At 37.0% G+C, this 19540-nt stretch overlaps 1 protein-coding gene across 2 annotated transcripts in view; it reads left to right on the forward strand.

Annotated features, from left to right (window-relative positions):
- The window catches only part of Calx (sodium/calcium exchanger 3), a 94175-nt gene that overhangs the window by 49936 nt on the left and 24699 nt on the right, over positions 1-19540 (forward strand). For both annotated transcript variants that reach the window (XM_034978250.2, XM_034978251.2), the window contains exon 2: positions 17274-17365. In XM_034978250.2, the coding sequence (XP_034834141.1) occupies positions 17274-17365 (92 nt within the window). The remainder of the gene's footprint in view (positions 1-17273; positions 17366-19540) is intronic.

Genomic DNA, 19540 nt, shown 5'->3' on the forward strand with positions numbered 1-19540 from the left:
CTACCTTGCAGTCTTCGCACCTACAAGTAAGCAAATGTTTGTATCCTGGAACAGTTTAGTGAACCTTCTTAGTGTATGTGTACAGTAAGAACCCTGTCTTTACTACTGAGCTTTTATTTTGAAACAATTTTATGAATTTTACTGTGTCATTGTCTATTCCATGCCAATGGCATCTTAAATTTAAAACATAGATCTTATGTACTATCTACCTAAGTCATTCTAATGTATCTAAATTAAGTCTTGGCATTAAGCTAGAATAACTAAGCATTATTAGCCATCATTCTGTATTAAGCGACCCCGGTAAAAGTTACATTAAAAACAATTTTGCCTAACATCTAGCAAATTTCATTTATAACACCTCATATGCATTACAAGGGAGTCGACGGCTAGCTTCTATTCTTTACTAGGTAGATAGATCAAGTAAATTATTTTTTTTCCTCTAATCTTTGTAAGGTGGTAGATTATTCCGTATCCGGGTATATTTCTATTCCGCCTAATTTACCACCCTTACAAAATCTTCGTGGGAAAGTAACCGACCGAGCTAACCTAGTGCATACGACTCCCTTTGACGACCTCCCTGGCGCAGTGATGAGCGCTGTGGTCTTATTAGTGGGAGGTCCCGGGTTCGATTCCTGGCAGGGGTTTGGAATTTTATAATTTCTAAATTTCTGGTCTGGTCTGGTGGGAGGCTTCGGCCGTGGCTAGTTACCACCCTACCGGCAAAAGCCGTGCCGCCAAGCGAATTAGCGTTCCGGTACGATGCCGTGTAGAAACCAAAGGGGTATGGGTTTAATAAAAACTGCCATACCCCTTCCAGGTTAGCCCGCTCTCATCTTAGACTGCATCATCACTTACCATCAGGTGAGATTGCAGTCAAGGGCTAACTTGTATCTAAGTAAATAAAATAAAAAATAAAAAATACAAAGATATAAAACTTCAGCAGGGCGATTCGCTAACTCAGTGTTCAACACAGAAAACTTAGTTCTACATTGCTGCTCCATTTAGACATTAAAATACTTTTTCCTAGAAAACCTTCAATGAATTAAAAATAAATGTCAAATCAGCTCGTTGGCTATCATTCAGTGTTGAACACTGTTTTTTTTTTTAATTTATAGGCCTAACAAGATCTAACACGGCAAAAGCTTAAATTATGGGTTATGGTTACTATAATAAGTATCTAAATAATTTTAAATACACATCAAAAATTGCGAACCGGCAGGAATCGAACCCGCGTCTCCTGGGATCGCGCCCGACGCTCTTACCACTAAGCTACAGCTCGCTTACTGCTAGTGACGAAAATTGTGATGTGTATGCTCACTCAGTACTGAAGCGACTGTTTCTGCCATCTAGTAGCGACATCTTTTTGCAGTTATCGAAACTACTTTCAAAGGCCCAAATTACAATGCACTTTCGTCACTGGCAGTAAGCGGGCTGTAGCTTAGTGGTTAGAGCGTCGGGCGCGATTCCAGGAGACGCGGGTTCGATTCCTGCAGGTTCGCAATTTTTGATGTGTATTTAAAATTATTTAGAAATTTCCTTCAAGTGTAGGTAAAAACACTATAAAATTTATAAACTATAATAAGTTGTACATGTCTATTTGTGCGCACTGCGAATATCCGAACTGTCAGGAATCAAGCCTAGGATATTTTTATTTATAAAATCGCAACTCTTACCACTAGGCACATCAGAGAGGTCTTCTGCAAAAGACAGTATAGTTCTTAATTTTCCTAGGTAGGTAATATTTTTCGCATTCGTAGACAGAGCTAGACCTTAAGTGGGTAGTTTGTACCCCCTTTGTTTTAGCGGCGTGGGTAGAGTGGAAAGTACCCAGCGTGCGTACTCCAGTCTCCAGGGCATCGTTTAAACCCTTATATCACCGCCACTACAGAACAAGCCTCTAACATGGTAAAAGCCTAAAATATGGGTCATGGTTACTATAATGCGTACCTATGTACCTACTTATTTGTACAAACTGCTAATATTTATTGAAAAAGTGTAACTATTACATACAAAAATACACATAGTATATTATACCTACAAAACTGTTTGTTTGTTGGTTTGTCCTTCAATCACATCGATCGTAACGGAGCAACGGATAGGTGTGACTTTTTCAATTAGTATTTTAAAGACCGCGGAAGATTGACATAGGTAACTTTTATCCCGGAAAATGAAAGAGTTCCCATGGTACCTATAACTAAAAACCTAAATCCATGTAGATGAAGTCGTCGTCATCAGCTAGTAATAAATAAAATGTCCTTCATTCAACCATACACTGAAACAAAAAACAAACAAAGATGGAGGACCATAGCCCCCGGGAACCAAGGAACCGACCCATAGCTAAATATTTTTTAAATACGAAATAATATAATATATCGAACCCGCGTCTCCTGGGATCGCGCCCGACGTCCGTAATATTTTCATACAATGTGTATTTCTATTGCCGCTTTAAACAACAAATAATAAATATTTCAAAACGGCCGCCCAGAAAAAAAAGAATTGAAAGTGTTATTCTTGTATGATGATATGGAACCCTTTGTGTGCGTGTCCCTCACACAAATAAAATATGCTTGTTGGTATAAATAAAAGTTTATTCAGCTCACAAAACAAGAAAAAACAATAAAAGCAAAACATATAAACCAAGTGTTACAAATTAAAAAATTAGAACTTAAAACTATGAGCTCGACAGTATGTTCAAAAATACAGTAGTATCGTTCTCAATTTTAATGTGAATGCACAAACATCCCAACGGAACATGTTTGTAAATAGCGATGTGGCACTTAAGTGCCCCGCAAGCCGCATAGTGATGCCAGGCGGTCATTTTATCGGGACGTCCCGATTTTTTAACTCTTTTGGGTTCCGTACCCGAAGGAAGGCTGTCGGTCCGTCCGTCCATAACTATATCCGAACCGTAATAATATGTAGATAGTCGAAATTTTCATAAAAAAAGGGTAAAAAGGGTGGATAATAATATGTTGACGGATAACAGAAGTGAGTCGAAGAAGAAGACATGTAGTACCGACCCCACGTAGCGTAAGGAAGAATAAGAAGGGTTCCGTACCCGAAGGGTGCAACGGGATCGTATTACTAAGCCTCCGCTGTCGGCCCGTCCGTCCGTAACCGTATCCGAACCATAATAGGTAGACAGTTGAAATTTTCATAGGATGTGTATTTCTATTGCCCCTATAACAGATAATAAAATTTCAAAATGGCCGCCATGAAAAAAAAAATTAAAAAAAATTTAAGAGTCCGATGGAGTGAAAGAAAGAAAGAAAGATAACCAGTTTATTCATCTTGTGCATAACATTTTAACACACTACTACTACTATTAGAAGAAGAAAAACGCGGTTGAAGTCACACGGGTAGATAATATATAGACCAGAGGGGAAGCTTCATACTAGCGGCTGGCTGTAGGTTCACTCACTCTAGCGCAGCTCACGCACACCACGACGTGTCACGGACGCTCCGTTTGCCGCCAAAAAAAATAAAAACCGACTTCGATACACAAACACTAAAAATTGAAAAATAATTTAATTTATTACCGAATATATTATGTATACAAGAGTTAATATAGTTCCATAATAATACTTTTTGGTGCCGGTGCCAATTAGCTTTAGCTGCGCGAATCGTCTAGACTTCATATTTTTATGAGACTCCACAATGGCACCTCATTGGCACCGACCCCAAAAAATATTATTATGGAACTATATTAACTCTTGTATACATAATATATTCGGTAATAAATTAAATTATTTTTCAATTTTTAGTGTTTGTGTATCGAAGTCGGTTTTTATTTTTTTTGTAAAATTTTTTTATTTCACAATTTTTAGTGGCCCCATGGAATTATGCTATGACTGGTTAAAAATCTACTGTTTACTAAGCTATTACACTGATCGCGAGCAATTTACTCTTATCCGTTGAGGAGTTCCAGTATCTATCTTCGAAGATGTTCATCAGATCTTCACCAAATTTAAATGGGACCAACTTTGAAGTATACCCTTTCAAACAAAAAAAGAATTTTCAAAATCGGTCCAGGCGTTTTCGAGTAATCGGGGAACATACAAAAAAAAAAAAAAAAAAAAAAAAAAAAAAGATTCCGACGAATTGAGAACCTCCTCCTTTTTTTGAAGTCGGTTAAAAATGGGCGCACGGAGCGTCCGTGGCACGTCGTGGTGTGCGTGAGCTAGTGTGAAGCTTCCCCTTGGTTGAAGTCGCGACCAAAAGTATAGTCATGTATAAAATATTCGTCCCGATTTTCAGCATGAACTTGTACAACACTAGTAAATAGCACCATAGTCGTTGCGACTGGCGGTTTGCCAACTCTATAAAGTACATAAGGGCGAACTGCAATTATTGCCCCAACACTACTTGGGGAATAAGTGGAAATATTAGGGCTCTGAAAGATCATGAACATAACTTTGAGATGGAATGGCTCTAGGCAAAAAATCCATCCGTCCGTTCGTCTGTCTGTCAGCGGGCTGTATTACGTGAAACGTAATAGGTAGAGGGTTGAAATTTTCACAAAATGTGTATTTCTATATTTTTTACCAGTCGCTATATATATCGCGACTATATAGTCGCGCGATATAGTCGCTGTATATGTTTTAACAGTCGCTTCAGTACTGAGAGAACATACGTATCACGAATTTCGTCACTGGCGGTAAGCGAAACCGTGGCCGAGTTGGTCAAGGGATCGGGCGCGAACCCAGAAGATGCAGGTTCGATTCCTGCCGGTTACGCAATTTTTGATATGCATTTAAAATTATGTGTATTTCTATTGCCGCTATAAAAAAATCTAAATAGCCGCCATGCCAATTTAAAAAAAATTACGTGTTATTTCTTGTATAGGTGCGGAATCCGTCGTGTGCGAGTCCGAGTCGCACTTGGCCGGTTTTTTAGGTATTTGTATTAATGTGACGAAATCTGAAGCGAATCAAAGTAATTAGATAGTTGTAACATTAGACGAAAGAACATGAAGGACCCAGTCAGTGGCGGATTATCCCTAAGGCAAACTAGGCACGTGCCTAGGGGCGCGAGGTTACGAAGGGGCGCAGGAGATCATATAGAGTTCAATAACCTGGCCTACCTAATTATGCCTACTAAGGAATATTATCTTGGAGTGATCGAAACTGCCTTTTTTTTAATATAGCAAAGTGTCATGACGTGATGTTTTTCACTCGTTCACATAAATATATATAATCACCAACTACCAGCTATGCAATGAGACGATTCCTCGTTCTTTAGAAGTTTTTAATATGGTTGTTAGAGGGGCGCCTATGAGGTGCTCGCCTTGGACGATCTAACCTAAGGACGCGCCTCGCATGATTATTCCCCTCTGTCAATAGTAATGGATTTTTAATCCACTGCGTTTATAAACACTGTTTGCGGAATCGATTTTGTCATTGTCAGAATCGTTTTCGATGTGAGACGACGTCTTACACGCTGGGTGAAAAATGCCTGTTTGTGCCGTTAGTGAGTGCAAGAACAAATCAAACACATCAAATTTACAAAAAGATGGAATTTCATTTGATAAGTAAGTATTTTTGGTGTAATAAACGCTTTCTATAAATTAAATTACATAAATTATTATAATAAAATAACAATCGAGAACTTTACCGATTCAGTAATTGAGTACGTAATAATTCGGTAGAAACGAGTCACACTTCTCACGAGACTATATTTTGTTTTTTCTAAACAATAGCAACCCTCGTTATATACAAATTAGGTTAAAATTTGAATACGCGTGAACAGCATGAAATTACGTAGTAGTAAAAATAACACTAGTCTCGTGGGAAGTGCGGTATACTAAAGACGGAGAGCCAGCGCCCAAAAAACTGTTTGAATTTACTAAGGCTAATTTTTTGCGCATACTGACCAGCTCTGTCCCCATATTCTGCTGACTAACCATTACAACTTTTATTTATATGCAATATACAAGTTATATAACAATTTTCAGCCTTAGTAAATTCATTTTATTACCTCGCAGGTACGACACCTTTGATAGCGCACCTGAGTCACTGTTCTCAGGTTCACTTGACTGACCGCAGTATGTTTGTGTACGCAACCATTCTAATGAACTATAAAAAAATTAGCCTTAGTAAATTCAAACAGTATTTTGGGCCCTGGCTCTCCGTCTATAGTATACCGCACTCCCCACGAGACTATAGTGTTATTTTTACAAAATTTTTCAGTATTAGATTTAATTGCATAAGGACATAAGGTTCGATTTTTAAGAATCATGTGATAGTGATTGCGGTTCGATTATCGATATCGATGAAAACATTATCTTTATTATTAACGACTAAATTACCGTCTTCAAGTCAAGTAAAGAATAGTTATTATTAATTACCACAATTTTTTCGCTACCTATACTTGTAATAAAACTGGTCGATTTCTGTGATTTCACGTACTTAATACATTTAAAAAAATATTAAAGCAACGCAATTTTAGTGATAGGCGAGAAACGGGGTAGGATGTCTCTGAACTGGGTAATCTGTAGCTAAAAGGTGTACCTTTCTCAAGGATGAGGATTAGGTAATAATTTATCATAATCGTTTTATTTTTACAGATTTCGATATTTTTACAGAGAGAATTGCCAAGAATATACATAACATTAACCTAATGGTAAATAATGACGTGTTAAAAATAGAAGAGGCCACCGTGTGTGTTTACTAATTTATTTTCATAGTATCATATCTGTCTTATGGAATTTTGCTGTGGGGTAAAAGCGGCAGGTATTGAGAAAATTTTTGCATTGCTAATTTGTAAGGGCAATACGTGTAATATTTAATAACTTACATTTAATTTTTTTGGACAAAGAGTACACCATATTGGAATTACCATGTAAACCCAATGTGCAATAAATAAATGATTGATTGGAAAGAAAAAAACATTTTATTGATTGATATACCTACTAATGATGTTTGGTAGGCTTTTGCGCGGTCAGGTTTATTTTGTATTATATAATAATATAAGTCATTAATAAGCACATTTTCACTATCGAAATTTTAAATGAAAATTTCGTTATATAAAAAAATACAAAAGATTAAAAATGATATAAAATAAGTAAAAAAGTATGTGCATATTTTTTAAATAAATATTTTTCTTATTTTTACGTTGCATTATTAGTTTTTGGGATAATTACCTATTAAGTGAGGTGAATGTATGCAAGAATACGCTACGCTGACCAAACACTGGTTTTAAGTAATTAAATACGAGTAATAAATTCTTACTTCTACTTTTGTTTCTGAAAAACTATCGATATATTTTAAAATATCGATACGGTAGCATCGCAAATCAATTTGACTGTCTTACACTCGTAATGTCTTTGTATGTTGATGTATATAACTTATTAGTGTGCGTAAAATGTAGTAGTGTTGAAGATTTAGATATGTGTGTGTTAATAATGACACAAAACTTTGTTGAGTGAGTGTGTCAAGTTGTCTATGTAGTGTTTCCTCGTCCCGCACCAAAAGTGACAGAAATTTTTATTCGTAATATTAGGCGCGTTACAAGTCCATAGGTTAGATCGTCCAAGGTGCTCGCCTAGGGCGCTCGTGACATTTAATCCGCCTCTGGACGCAGTATAATACTGTTGTTAACAGAAAGAATTCGGGATGGCACGGACGGATCCAGACAGCTATCATTAGTTACCCGTCAAGTGAAGAATGGATAACCATTCCCTTTCTTTTGTCAATGGGACGAACGTTTTGTATGCGGTGTAGGTTCCTAAATAGCTCAAACGTTTTAGAGGGTTGGCTATAAGATAAATCCAAAAAGGATCAACTCAACTTACGGCCGAAATTTAATAATCAATCTTTGATCTGTCCGTCCGTCTGTCAGCGGCCAGCGGTCTTATCTCATGAATCGTAATAAAATGGTAGAATGTTAGAATTTTCACAGAGTGTATTTCTATAGCCGCTATAACGAAAATAAAAAATGCCTGCCGTGAAAATAAAAAAAATAAAAAAGTTTTGCTTCTTGTACGATGGTAAGGAATCCTTCGTGTGCGATTCCAACTCGCACTTGATCGGTTTTTATGGACGTAATCTATCAAATCCATACTAATATTATAAATGCGAAAGTATGTCTGTCTGTCTGTCTGTCTGTCCGTCGGTCTGGCTGTCTGTCAGGTTGTCTGTCTGCCTTTCACGGCCCATTCGTTCAACCGATTTGGACGAAATTTGGTACAGCGATAACTTGCATCCAGGGGGAATTAGGACATAGGCTACTTTTTATCCCGGAAAATCAAAGAGTAGATACCCACGGGATTTTTAAAACCCTAAATCCACTCGCACGAAGTCGCGGGCATCAGCTAGTATGAAATAAGGAAATAAGACAAAGAAATCAATTAATGCGCAGCACAAGACAAAAGATCGGTATACTTAGTAGTACCACAAGTTACCAGAAAAATTTCAGACAGGACCCGCCCTTGTCGGTAGCCATTTGTCAGACGTCATGAAAAGAATGGGCGAGAGTGGTCCTGCGTTTGGTCACTACATAGTATGTACTTTATTATACGAGATGTAGGTTTGAATAATGGTCCATTTCATTCATCCACACATAGGTACAAGACGTGAGAGGTGCTTGTATTTAAGCAGCTTAGTCGTAGCTTTAGTTTTAAGTTCGCGTAAAAATTATCATCATCTTACAAATGCAACAACCGACCATCAAAAAGTGTAATTTATACCTACTATAGCTTATGCTCGCGACTTCGTCCACGTGGACTACACAAATTTCAAACCCCTATTTCACCCCCTTAGGGGTTGAATTTTCAAAAAACCTTTATTAGCGGATGCGTACGTCATAACTCGGATCGGACGAGTGCGTAACCGCCTTAGAGTTACTATTTCCATTTCGGCCCAGAGCTCTAAAAAGTTTTACAACATTTTTAATGTCTCTATTTTTATTATTTCACTCATGTTACTTTGCGAAAAATGTGCAAAATATAATATAATTTAGCATGAGCATTTCTGCATTGCAACAGAATTTCTCGTGTTACCGTGTTATTAGATTGTGAGGTTGTCTCGCAGAATTCTTCCGCAGCAGTTATCCTATTAACTTTTATCCGACTGAAAAAACACGCAGAGCAAAACTGAAAACATGTTATATTAATTAACTAGCTAATGCCCGCGACTTCGTCTGCGTGGACTACACAAATCTGTTTTAACCCCTTAGGGATTGAATTTTCAATAATTAATCTTAATCTAAATACATAAAAGGAACAGCTGACTGACTGACTGATCTATCAACGCACAGCTCAAACTACTGGATGGATCTGGCTGAATTTTCGCTGATAGCTATTGCTATCTGCGAGCCCAAACTAAGTAAACGAATGTTTACATCATTATTATCATTTATTTAGAAAGGATTTTTAATAATTATTCATCCCTTAAGGTGATAAAATAGGGAACTAATAGGTATTTGTGGAGATCACGTGAATGAATTTGCGGGCATAAGCTAGTTAAACATAAACTGTATGAACCCTGACCGCCTTCTAATAACGAAACGTAAAATAAAATAATTCCAACACCTGTTACCTATAAAATGTTTGGCTCTGACTGCCTATTAGCCCGTACAGATAATATCTAAGCTCAAATAGAAATAAAACACCTATAAAATTTAAGTTAACACTGTTCGCCGTTTACCCCCGTCCGTTTTACCCCCTCATAAATAACAATGTATCGACGCAGGTGTGTGAATACAACGGGTAACAAATGCCCCTCGGAGGGTTTCTTTGTTGGCTTCCACTTGCGGGTAAAATACATGAGGGTAGAAAAAACTGTGGCCGCGTTAACCCTTTCGCGGACTAGAAAGAATGTGTAATGTATTGTGTAGCTTTTAAAAGGAAAACTATTTATTACAAGTACTTTTGTGTCTTTTTTTACTGGTGCCGTAAATTGGAATTTAAAAAGATAAAACTTTTCTGTTTGTATAGTCGTGATAGTGTTGTGTAAGTGCAATTTAAAGGAAATAATACAAACTTTGTTTTGAGGAAAACTAATTAATAGGTATAGTTTAAGGAAATAAAGCTCAAGTAAAGGTAAATTTTTAAGTTATTCTGAGTGCAATCTAAGAAAGGTTATTATTATTATTAATCGCTACTCATTTTATTAGATTTTCCTATCAAACTAGATCAAAGTTTGAACAGTATTTGAGGGCATATTTTAATGTATACAACGGGGTAGGTACATACCACGATTAATTTTTGTTTTTATTTGTCGATATTTCAACCCAATTGCACGGGTCGTGGTCACGACGGGACCATAATATACATTAAAATATGTCATTAAACCACGAAATAAGCTTAAAATCATTAGTATTTAAGGATTTATCAGCCAACTAAATTAATAAAGGGCAGGCCACAATATAGTGCGAAAAACTTATATACGTTGGGGCACGTTGGGGGTCCCAAGGTGATCTAATGACGACTAGGTGGACAGACATGAAGGTCGCTGGATTCAGGCGGCGCGGCACAAGACTAGCAGTGGACATCTATCTCTTGATAATGATGATGACTATGAAATAAAAGCTAAATATTACAATTTATTAGCTTCAATAATATTTTCACCTTGAAGTTTACATAGCTCTGAAATGAGAACGATTATTCTAGGGCCTAGCACAAGTCTCTTCAGTTAGAAAGTAAATAGTGTTCCATTCATAAAAAAATAGTACTTAGCAAAGATTTCATGACAAAACACCCTGTCACTTTATTCAAATTAAGTGGCTTCACCTCGCTTTATCAACTAAATTATGAACTGAAATGATGTAAAAAGTGACATTCCCTCGAATCTGCAAACTTGGACGGCTGCCAGAGGGGACAATTTAGGATAAAACTTCGCAACGAGTACGGCCCAAGATGGTAAAATGACGACATCAAATATTAGGAAGGTATTAGTAGGCTTGCTTTATAAGATTTTTTTACAAAGTTTTTTTACGATGTGACGAGGCTATTTATAGCTCAAAACCTCAACGGGATAGACACTTCTATCTCAAAATCGCCATAAATCGAGATAGTATATAGGTACAATATTCTCTTTGCAGGTGTCGAAAACACAAACTCATTACCATAAAATCGAATGAATGGAAATCAATGAATACGATTCATTCGTTGAGTTTCGATCATAATGGTTTATATTTACTTCCTTTATAAATAAAATCGAATGCGCTCGTAACAACCGACGTCACGCAATTTGCCAACGCTCCACTATTGGTAGACAATTTCAATAAACAGAGCAAATAATGATATTTTTCGTTCAATATCCTCGTGAATTTTTAATCAGGTGAGAATATTTAATTTTAATCGACTTTTATATACAAGGTGTAACCAGAACGCTAGCAAAAACTAAGCGTTATTGTTATACTACCTAAACACTATCCAATACCAATAACCATTTGCCTCGTTTTGTACTTTTAGCGATTTAGAATTTTTCAAACCCGCAATGTATATCGTGCAAAACTCGGGTCAATGCCCCGCCTACGACGCGGCATTGTGTGACCTACCTTCCCAACATTCGTTGACCCTAGCGTCAGTCAGATGTTTTATTTGTAAAATTTATCGTACTTAAACTCTTACAAAATTATAAGATTTCGCGATTTTTTCGCGTTTTTTTTGTGGTGTTATATCAGTAATTATCAGTAATATCACCTGTCTTCATTTTTGCTAGCGTTCTGGTTACACCCTGTATTTGGCTAATATTAAGCTTTCCCTCTTTCCATTAATCACATTGGTAAGAGTTTTCATGTGATAATAATGAACTGAGTTCCCAGATCCTCTTGCATAATATGACTCGACTATAACGGTGCATTGCACACCGGCAGCGGATCCCTCGAATATGAGGCCAACGACGTCTTACTAGGCTAATTCCTTTAACGGTCAACCCTCCACCTCCCATGGCCCCACCATCCTCTCGGTTATATGGGCCTAATCGCAGGATGGCGCCCGTTCGGTATTTGCTCTTGGTGTTTTCCCGGGGCACCTTCTTGACTCCCTACAAATTATTTTTCTCTTCCTTGCCCCTATGCTCACTCTCCCCACTTGGAGGCTAGACGTCATTAGCACAGCTAAGATCCCCGCTGCTCCTCCGTGGTGCCGGTCTGGCAACTATACGCTCCGAGCTGCTTCGCCTCTTATGCCAATGCTTTAGTTAGAAACTATGTTACTGTAATTTTTCGATAATATGTTTAAAGATTCAACTGATATGTTGCCTAGTAAATAATTTCAGCTAGGTATAAATAGATCGTTGGTATTCTGAAAGTTATTTATTCAGACCACTTTCGAAGAAGTGCCTCTTACTTACAAATCATGCATCGAAGGACGACTAAAGTTAGAACTGTATGAATCGATACAGCTGTTATTGATGCATAAAGTCCATAAACCGTCATTTCGATCGAACATCGAACAGTGACTTAAGTATGGCTAGCAGTCAGAGGAGGGAACTAGAGTCAAGTCTTTTTAATAACAACTTAAACTCAGCTTTAATGCACGTTGACATAGGGTTGAAATTGATATACTGAAAACAAAACCGGATACTCGAATGACGTGTAACGCGCCTGGACGCATTACGGCAAGCCGCGCAGATAGCTATTATGACGTAGGCATCTGCTAAAGAAGGATTTTTGAAAATTCAACCTCTAAGAGGGTGAAATAGGGGTTTGAAATTTGTGTAATCCACGCGGATGAAGTCGCGAGCATAAGCTAGTGTAATATAAAGTTAAGGATCAAATACGCTACGCTGTATCAATCATCAAAAGACCGATTCGATGTTGGATTAGTTTTGACCAACAACGTGGTCAAAACTTTTTCGATATATAAGGTTTATTCGGGTCAGTGAATCGTAATCAGAAAACTAGATCTCTATATAGATTACTTCTCAAACTTTGATTAGAAATACAGAACCGTTTGATGTTTCGACTTGAGAAAATTCGGAGTTAGAGATTTCGTGGAATATTATTAAAATGTACATAAAGTTATTATTAAAGGACAAGCCTTCAGTACTTACGCGGCAGAATATGTTGTACATCGATCTTTAGAATGAGAATTTGGCTTTGTAGAGCGTTGTCTCGGTCACACATAATTTTTGCGTCATCATTCCTCATGCATGGCAGCTAAGGTTTGGAATACTCACGATATGTGTTTCCTACCAATTACAACCCGGGTATCTTTAAAACAAGAGTGAATAGACATCTTCTAGGTAAACGCGTCCCATCTTAGGCTATATCATCACTTTCCATCAGGTGTGATTGTGGTCAAGCTTTTGCCTATAATGAGAATATAAAAAAAAGTATCTCTAAAGGACAATAAATATTTTAAAGTCAGAACGTGAGCAAAATTATAGATAAGACTATGCTCATGTATCGTAAAAATATATAAGTAAGACACAATGTAGGTATCTACTCGTAACAGATATATTATTGGACTAAGAGCCAGCGCATGCCAGACCTTCGTTATTTTATAAAAGCTGAAAGTTAGTCTGCGTATTGTCCCCAATACAGGGAAGAAGTCTAGCGACTATGAAGTTTGGATCATGGTGGCTTTGGGAGATAACAGGTAATAAAGGTGTAAAAAATCTTATGTCGAAGTATAAAATCAGACACCATTAACGTTTAATAAATTGTTAAGTTTAAGGGAGTCTGGCAAAGAGTTGTCACGATACTAAGGTCCGGAAATGAATGATGTAATTTTTAATACTATTCCGAAGAAAATATTAAAAAAATTAGACTAGGTATACTTTTTTTAGGGTTCCGTACCTCAAAAGGAAAAAAGGAACCCTTAGAAGATCACTTTGTTGTGTATCTATCTGTCTGTCTGTCTGTCTGTTGTGACTCGAGTCTGTCAAGAAACCTATAGGGTACTTCCCGTAAATCTAGAATCATGAAATTTTGCAGGTGGTCTTATAGCACACGTAAGGAGAAAAATCCAAAAACCGTGAATTTGAGGTTGTGGTGTGGTTAGTTTCTAAACTGTAGTACGGAACTGAGTACCCTCGGTGCGCGAGTCTGACTTGCACTTGGCCGGTTTTTTTATAAATTTACGCTTATTACCTGTTACCTTCCAAAGCCACCATGATTCAAACTTCATACTCGCTGATCGTTCCTCCCTGTGTTGGAGACAATACGCAGATAAACTTTCAGCTTTTATAAAATGTCGAAGGTCTGGCACGCGCTGGCTCTCTCTAAGTATTTGGTCTGTATTTCAGTAAGTAAGAGCACGTTTCAAAGTAATTGAAGCACGTCCATATCTTCGATGAGAAACATTTAAAATAAGTGGAAGTGCTGAAACATTTTTAGGATTCCGTACCTGAAAAGGAAGAAAGGAACCCTTATAGAATCACTTCGTTGTCTGTCGGCCTGTCTGTCAAACCTAGAGGGTACTTCCCGTTGACCTAGAATCATGAAATTTGGCGGGTAGGTAGGTCTTATAGCAGATATTAGGGGAAAAATCTGAAAATCGTCAATTTGTGGTTACATCATACAAAAAAAAATTGTGGTCATGAACTAATAATTAGTATTTTCCATAGGTATTTTCAGTTTTTGAAGTAAGATAACTATATCAAGTGGGGTATCATATAAAAGGGCTTCACTTGTGCATTCTAAAACAGATTTTTATTTATTTTTATGCATCATAGTTTTTGAGTTATTGTGCAAAATGTTGAAAAAATGCGGCTGTAGTACGAAACCCTCAGTGTGCGAGCCTGACTCGCACTTGGCCGGTTTTTTTACGATTGTTACACTTCTGATAACGACACATGGGGGTGATAAACGCGGACTGAGATCTATAGCATATTGACTTTGCTCAGGCCCGGGTTCGATTCCCGGCAGGGGCAGTTTAGAAATTCATATTTTCTAAATTGTCTCTGGTCTGGTCTGGTGGCAGGCTTCGGCCGTGGCTATTTACCACCCTAACGGCAAAGCCGTACCGCCAAGTGATTAAGCATTCCGGTGCTATGACGTGTAGTAACCAATTTAACGGGCTTTTTACCCCAAATTTGTAGAAACCAATTTGAGGTAAAAAATGTCAGTTAAAAAAAAATTAAAAATTGGGGTATGAGTTTATGGCATCTTTCTGGATGGAATAGCAAAGATTAATGCCTGTCGGATATCAGGGGTTTACGCTTCAGAGGCGTCGCTGACTAAACGGAAAAAAGGGAGGGCTGAACGCTGAATTTGCAAGGGTTCTGTATATATTACTTTTTAAGTAATTTGCATTTATATGAGCTTTGAAGGTGATTTATTTTACCGATTTTAAGCCATGCGCAAAAATGGACTTGATCCATTCTGGCAATTAGGTTTATCGAACAAAAAATAGCAGATTTATTGTAAAGAATAAAATATAACGAAAATATATTCTTTAGTTATTATTTTTAGGTTTATTTGTAGTGCGCCCCAAACAAACGTAGTTAGGCTCTCTAGGATTAGGTACTTCTAGGAGTTCTAGGAACTAAGACAGGGTGTAACCAGAACGCTAGCAAAAACGAAGACAGGTGTTAGTACTGATGATACTGATATGATACTACAAAAAGAAATGCGAAAAATAAAATAAAAAATATCGTATATTTTCTAAAAGTTCACGATATATTGCAAATGAAACATCTGACTGGCGCTAGAGACTGGCTGACCTTTAAAATAAGGACTAAAATCATGCTAAAATCATAATACTTTTGACATAACAGTTGACCCATAAAGTTAAAATGGCGCGTGAGAACTCATTTTGTACGCATTGAGTAGGTATATATTTTTTTGAAAGTTTTAACGGATCCCTAAAAGTGCCTAATGTCATAAAAAGCGTTGTGTGCAAAAGTTTTCTTGAAAATTGTTACTTGAACCCGACTAATGCTTTTGCAAATACGACTTTATTCCCTTTTTCTGATGTATGTAATTTGCTATTTTTTTTTCAATCTTTTCGTAAGGAACTATTTTCTGAGTGTGAATGTTATATTACTGCAATTCTTAAAAGGAAGAAAAATAAGTTATTGTCGTTTAGTTGTATTTAATGTCTTGAGGACTTAGGTTCGCGTGGATTTAGGTTTTTGAAAATCCCGTGGGAACTCTTTGATTTTCCGGGATAAAGTCTATGTCCTTCCCCGGGATGCAAGCTGCCGCTGTACCAAATTTCGTCAAAATCGGTTGAATGGATGGGCCGTGAAAGGCTAGCAGACAGACAGACAGACACACTTTCGCATTTATAATATTAGTATGGATGGATTAATCTACTTATCAGTACCTAATCTATCGATTTCTAAAGTGTTTCTAAAGTAATATATCAAGAAACATCGTACATTAGTCGACAAGATATTATATCTAATAGCGTTGCTAAACTGACTCCATGAATAAGTTCCATGGTCGCTAAGGATAAGGAACTTATTACAGCCATTAGAAATTCGGGGCTGTGACAAAGAAAGTTTAATATTGAAGGAACTAAGAATTGAACCCGAAAATCTTGGTAATTGTTTGCATTGACTGTTTCAAAGGGATTGGCAGTAGGTACTCTGCTGGAGATATTATTAAATCTTGGCATTATTATAGCCAAATTATGATAACAAGATGATAATTTTATGGGAGAAGTGACTTGTGAGATCTACAGAGCCTGCTCTTTAGAATAGAATAGAATGTTTTTTATTCATGTAAACTTTTTACAAGTACTTATGAATAGTCAGGTAGTTTTAATTTACCACTGGTTCGGAATGCCGTTCCTACCGAGAAGAACCAGCAAGAAACTCGGCGGTTGCTCTTTTTAATTTTTCAATTTACAATGTTATTATACCGTACTATACAAGCCATTGCAGCCCCGTGCATTGCTGGAGCGAGTCAAATCCAAGCTTTTTTATCGTTTACATAGTCTGCGACTGTATAGGGGCTTCTTTAGGGGACGATTCAAACGATATGTGTCATATTCAACCTTAATGCTTTACATATAGAAAACTAGATGACTTCGTTCGCATGAATTTAGGTTTATTTAAAATCCCGTGGGAACTCTTAGGTTTTTGGGATAAAAAGTAGCCTATGTCCTTCTCCGGTATGCAAGCTATCTCTGTACCAAATTTCGTCAAAATCGGTTGAACGGATGGGCCGTGAAAGGCTAGCAGACAGACAGACAGACAGATAGATAGATACACTTTCTCATTTATTATAATATTAGTATGCATTTAAAAAAACGCCATGAAAATTAAAAAAATAATTATAATTAAAGTGTTATTTCTTGAACGATGGTACGGAAACCTTCGTGTGTAAGTACGATTCGCACTTGACCGATTTTCTAAAGTTTTTTTTTGTTTCAGAAAATTCATCCCCCTTCACATAATAGAGGAAGACAGCTACGAGAAGGATGTCCTTTTCTACGTTAACCTCGGCAACCCCGAACTGCTTGGGGGTATGTAACACTCCTATCGAATACCAGCACCAGACATGTGAGCAAATATTTGAACCAACTCACTAGTCACAATGTATGACGTGGTATTAGCGCGGGTATGGACGCGCCGGATGTCTTAGGTAAACTTTCAAATCTTTGTGGACATGTGTGAAACCCGCTTTATATTATATACACGCCATCGATGTTTAGCGAGCACACAGTCAAGGCGATTACGCACTGCACTTCCGTCATCCGTGAGAATACCAGCGATTTATGACATAATATGTCCCATACAAAACAAAAAGGAACGTTTTTTCACGGGCTCGGATCGGATGAGTGCGTAAACCCCCTTAGGCAGTAAGTTAACTGTGCAGTGTGCATGTGTAGAATAAACGCGTGGGCTTTTTGAAGACGTGAAATCGCCTGGAGTTACCTACGCCACAGAATATATAAAAAAGTACTAACGTACCTACACTCAAAAACTTGCAAGCGGCAGAAAGTAATGTACCTACATCGGCCTTTAGAACATTTCGGCTTTGTAAGGCGTTGTCTCTGTCAATCATACCTATGACGTTTTGTCGGTCTCAACAACAGAGACAATGCTTTACAAATCTCCTTCTAAAGGTCGATCTGCATTACTTTCTGCCGCGTACTGTAACCGTAGTACAAGATTTTACGTCTCACCAAACCAAACCAAATTCGAGAGTCGAAATACTTCCGCGTTACAGTAAACTGGATCTTAAAAGCCTTGTTTTAAAGCTCAAGTTTGTCTACACTTCTACAGCCAGCGCTCCAAGCGGAAACATTGCGAAATTAAAATCAGTGGCATTGAATATTTGACTTCAATTCTAGGCTGTTTAGGTCCATTTTACTGTAACGCGGAAGTATTTCGACTCTCGAATTTGGTTTGGTTTGGTGAGACGTAAAATCTTGTACAACGGTTACTGTACACTTGTTACAAAAACATATTGAGGCTTTTGCTTATGATCGCAACCGTGTGGTTGCTAAACTGTCGCACTGGTGTAAATACAATTTTCAATGTTTTATTTTTTAAATTGAATAATTATTTCTAGCTGCTTATGACGATACTATGTAGATTGGCTTTTAAAAAAAATTAAATGTATAAAAATCATATTATTGATTGTTTTAAATGTAAGTGCAAAACTAAATTATTTTTCAAATTTAGTTATAGAACAAAAACGTGAGTTTATATAATAATAAAAAAACCCGAAAAAAAAATTAAATTTAAAAATATAAATATAATTCTGACCGCTCAATAGGTAAGGGGTTGGCAACACGCAATAAAATTTTCAGGTATGAGTTTTATGGGATGTGACTTTCCCTGATTTCATCACCCGCACGTTTTTCAGTAACTACCTTTGACTTGAGCATAGTGCGTAAGTGTTGTAATTGTGTGATTACTTCGCTCAAATCGACTGCTATACAATATACATCACAGAGTTATAAGTAGGTAAATAAATACCTAAAAACGATTTAAATACAGTGGCGGACCAAGACCGTCGCGTCGAAGGTTCGGGGCGGGCGGTGCGATTTTTTCATTTTAGTTTGTAGTTGGGGCCCCAATTATACATGTCACAACTACAAATGTGCTTCTGACGATATTATATGGAGCGGCTTTTAAAAAAATTAATTGTATAAAAATAATATTTTTTATTATTTTAAATGTAAGTTTGTGCAAAACTAAATTATTTTTCAAGATATAAAACAAAAAAACTTGAATATATAATTTAAAGAAACCTAGAAAAAACATTATTAAAATTAAAAATATAAATATAAATCTAATTCTGACCACTCAATAGGTCCTTACCTATTGAGCGGTAGGGTAGGGTTGGCACACGCAATCAGTAAGTATGAGTTTTATGATATGTGACTTTCCCTAATTTCACTACCCGCACTACCTCTCTACTTGAGTAGGTACCGTATCGCCTCGAAGGTTCGGGGCAGTGCGATTTTTTCATTTTAGTTTGTAGTTGGGGTCCCAATATGTGTTACAACTACAAACTGGCTCTTACTGAAACTAGTTATTTTCGCCTGATTTGGGATTTGGGTAGCGAGGATTCCTCAAGGTTTGTACTTTCGAGGCCCTTTTAGACCCTAATATAGATAGAATATAAAGAGAACCTGATAATAATAATAATCATTATCTTTTCTTCAAATTTCAATGAATTTCAAGCA

Source organism: Maniola hyperantus, chromosome 18 (genome assembly GCF_902806685.2).
Source record: "Maniola hyperantus chromosome 18, iAphHyp1.2, whole genome shotgun sequence".
NCBI lineage: Eukaryota > Metazoa > Arthropoda > Insecta > Lepidoptera > Nymphalidae > Maniola > Maniola hyperantus.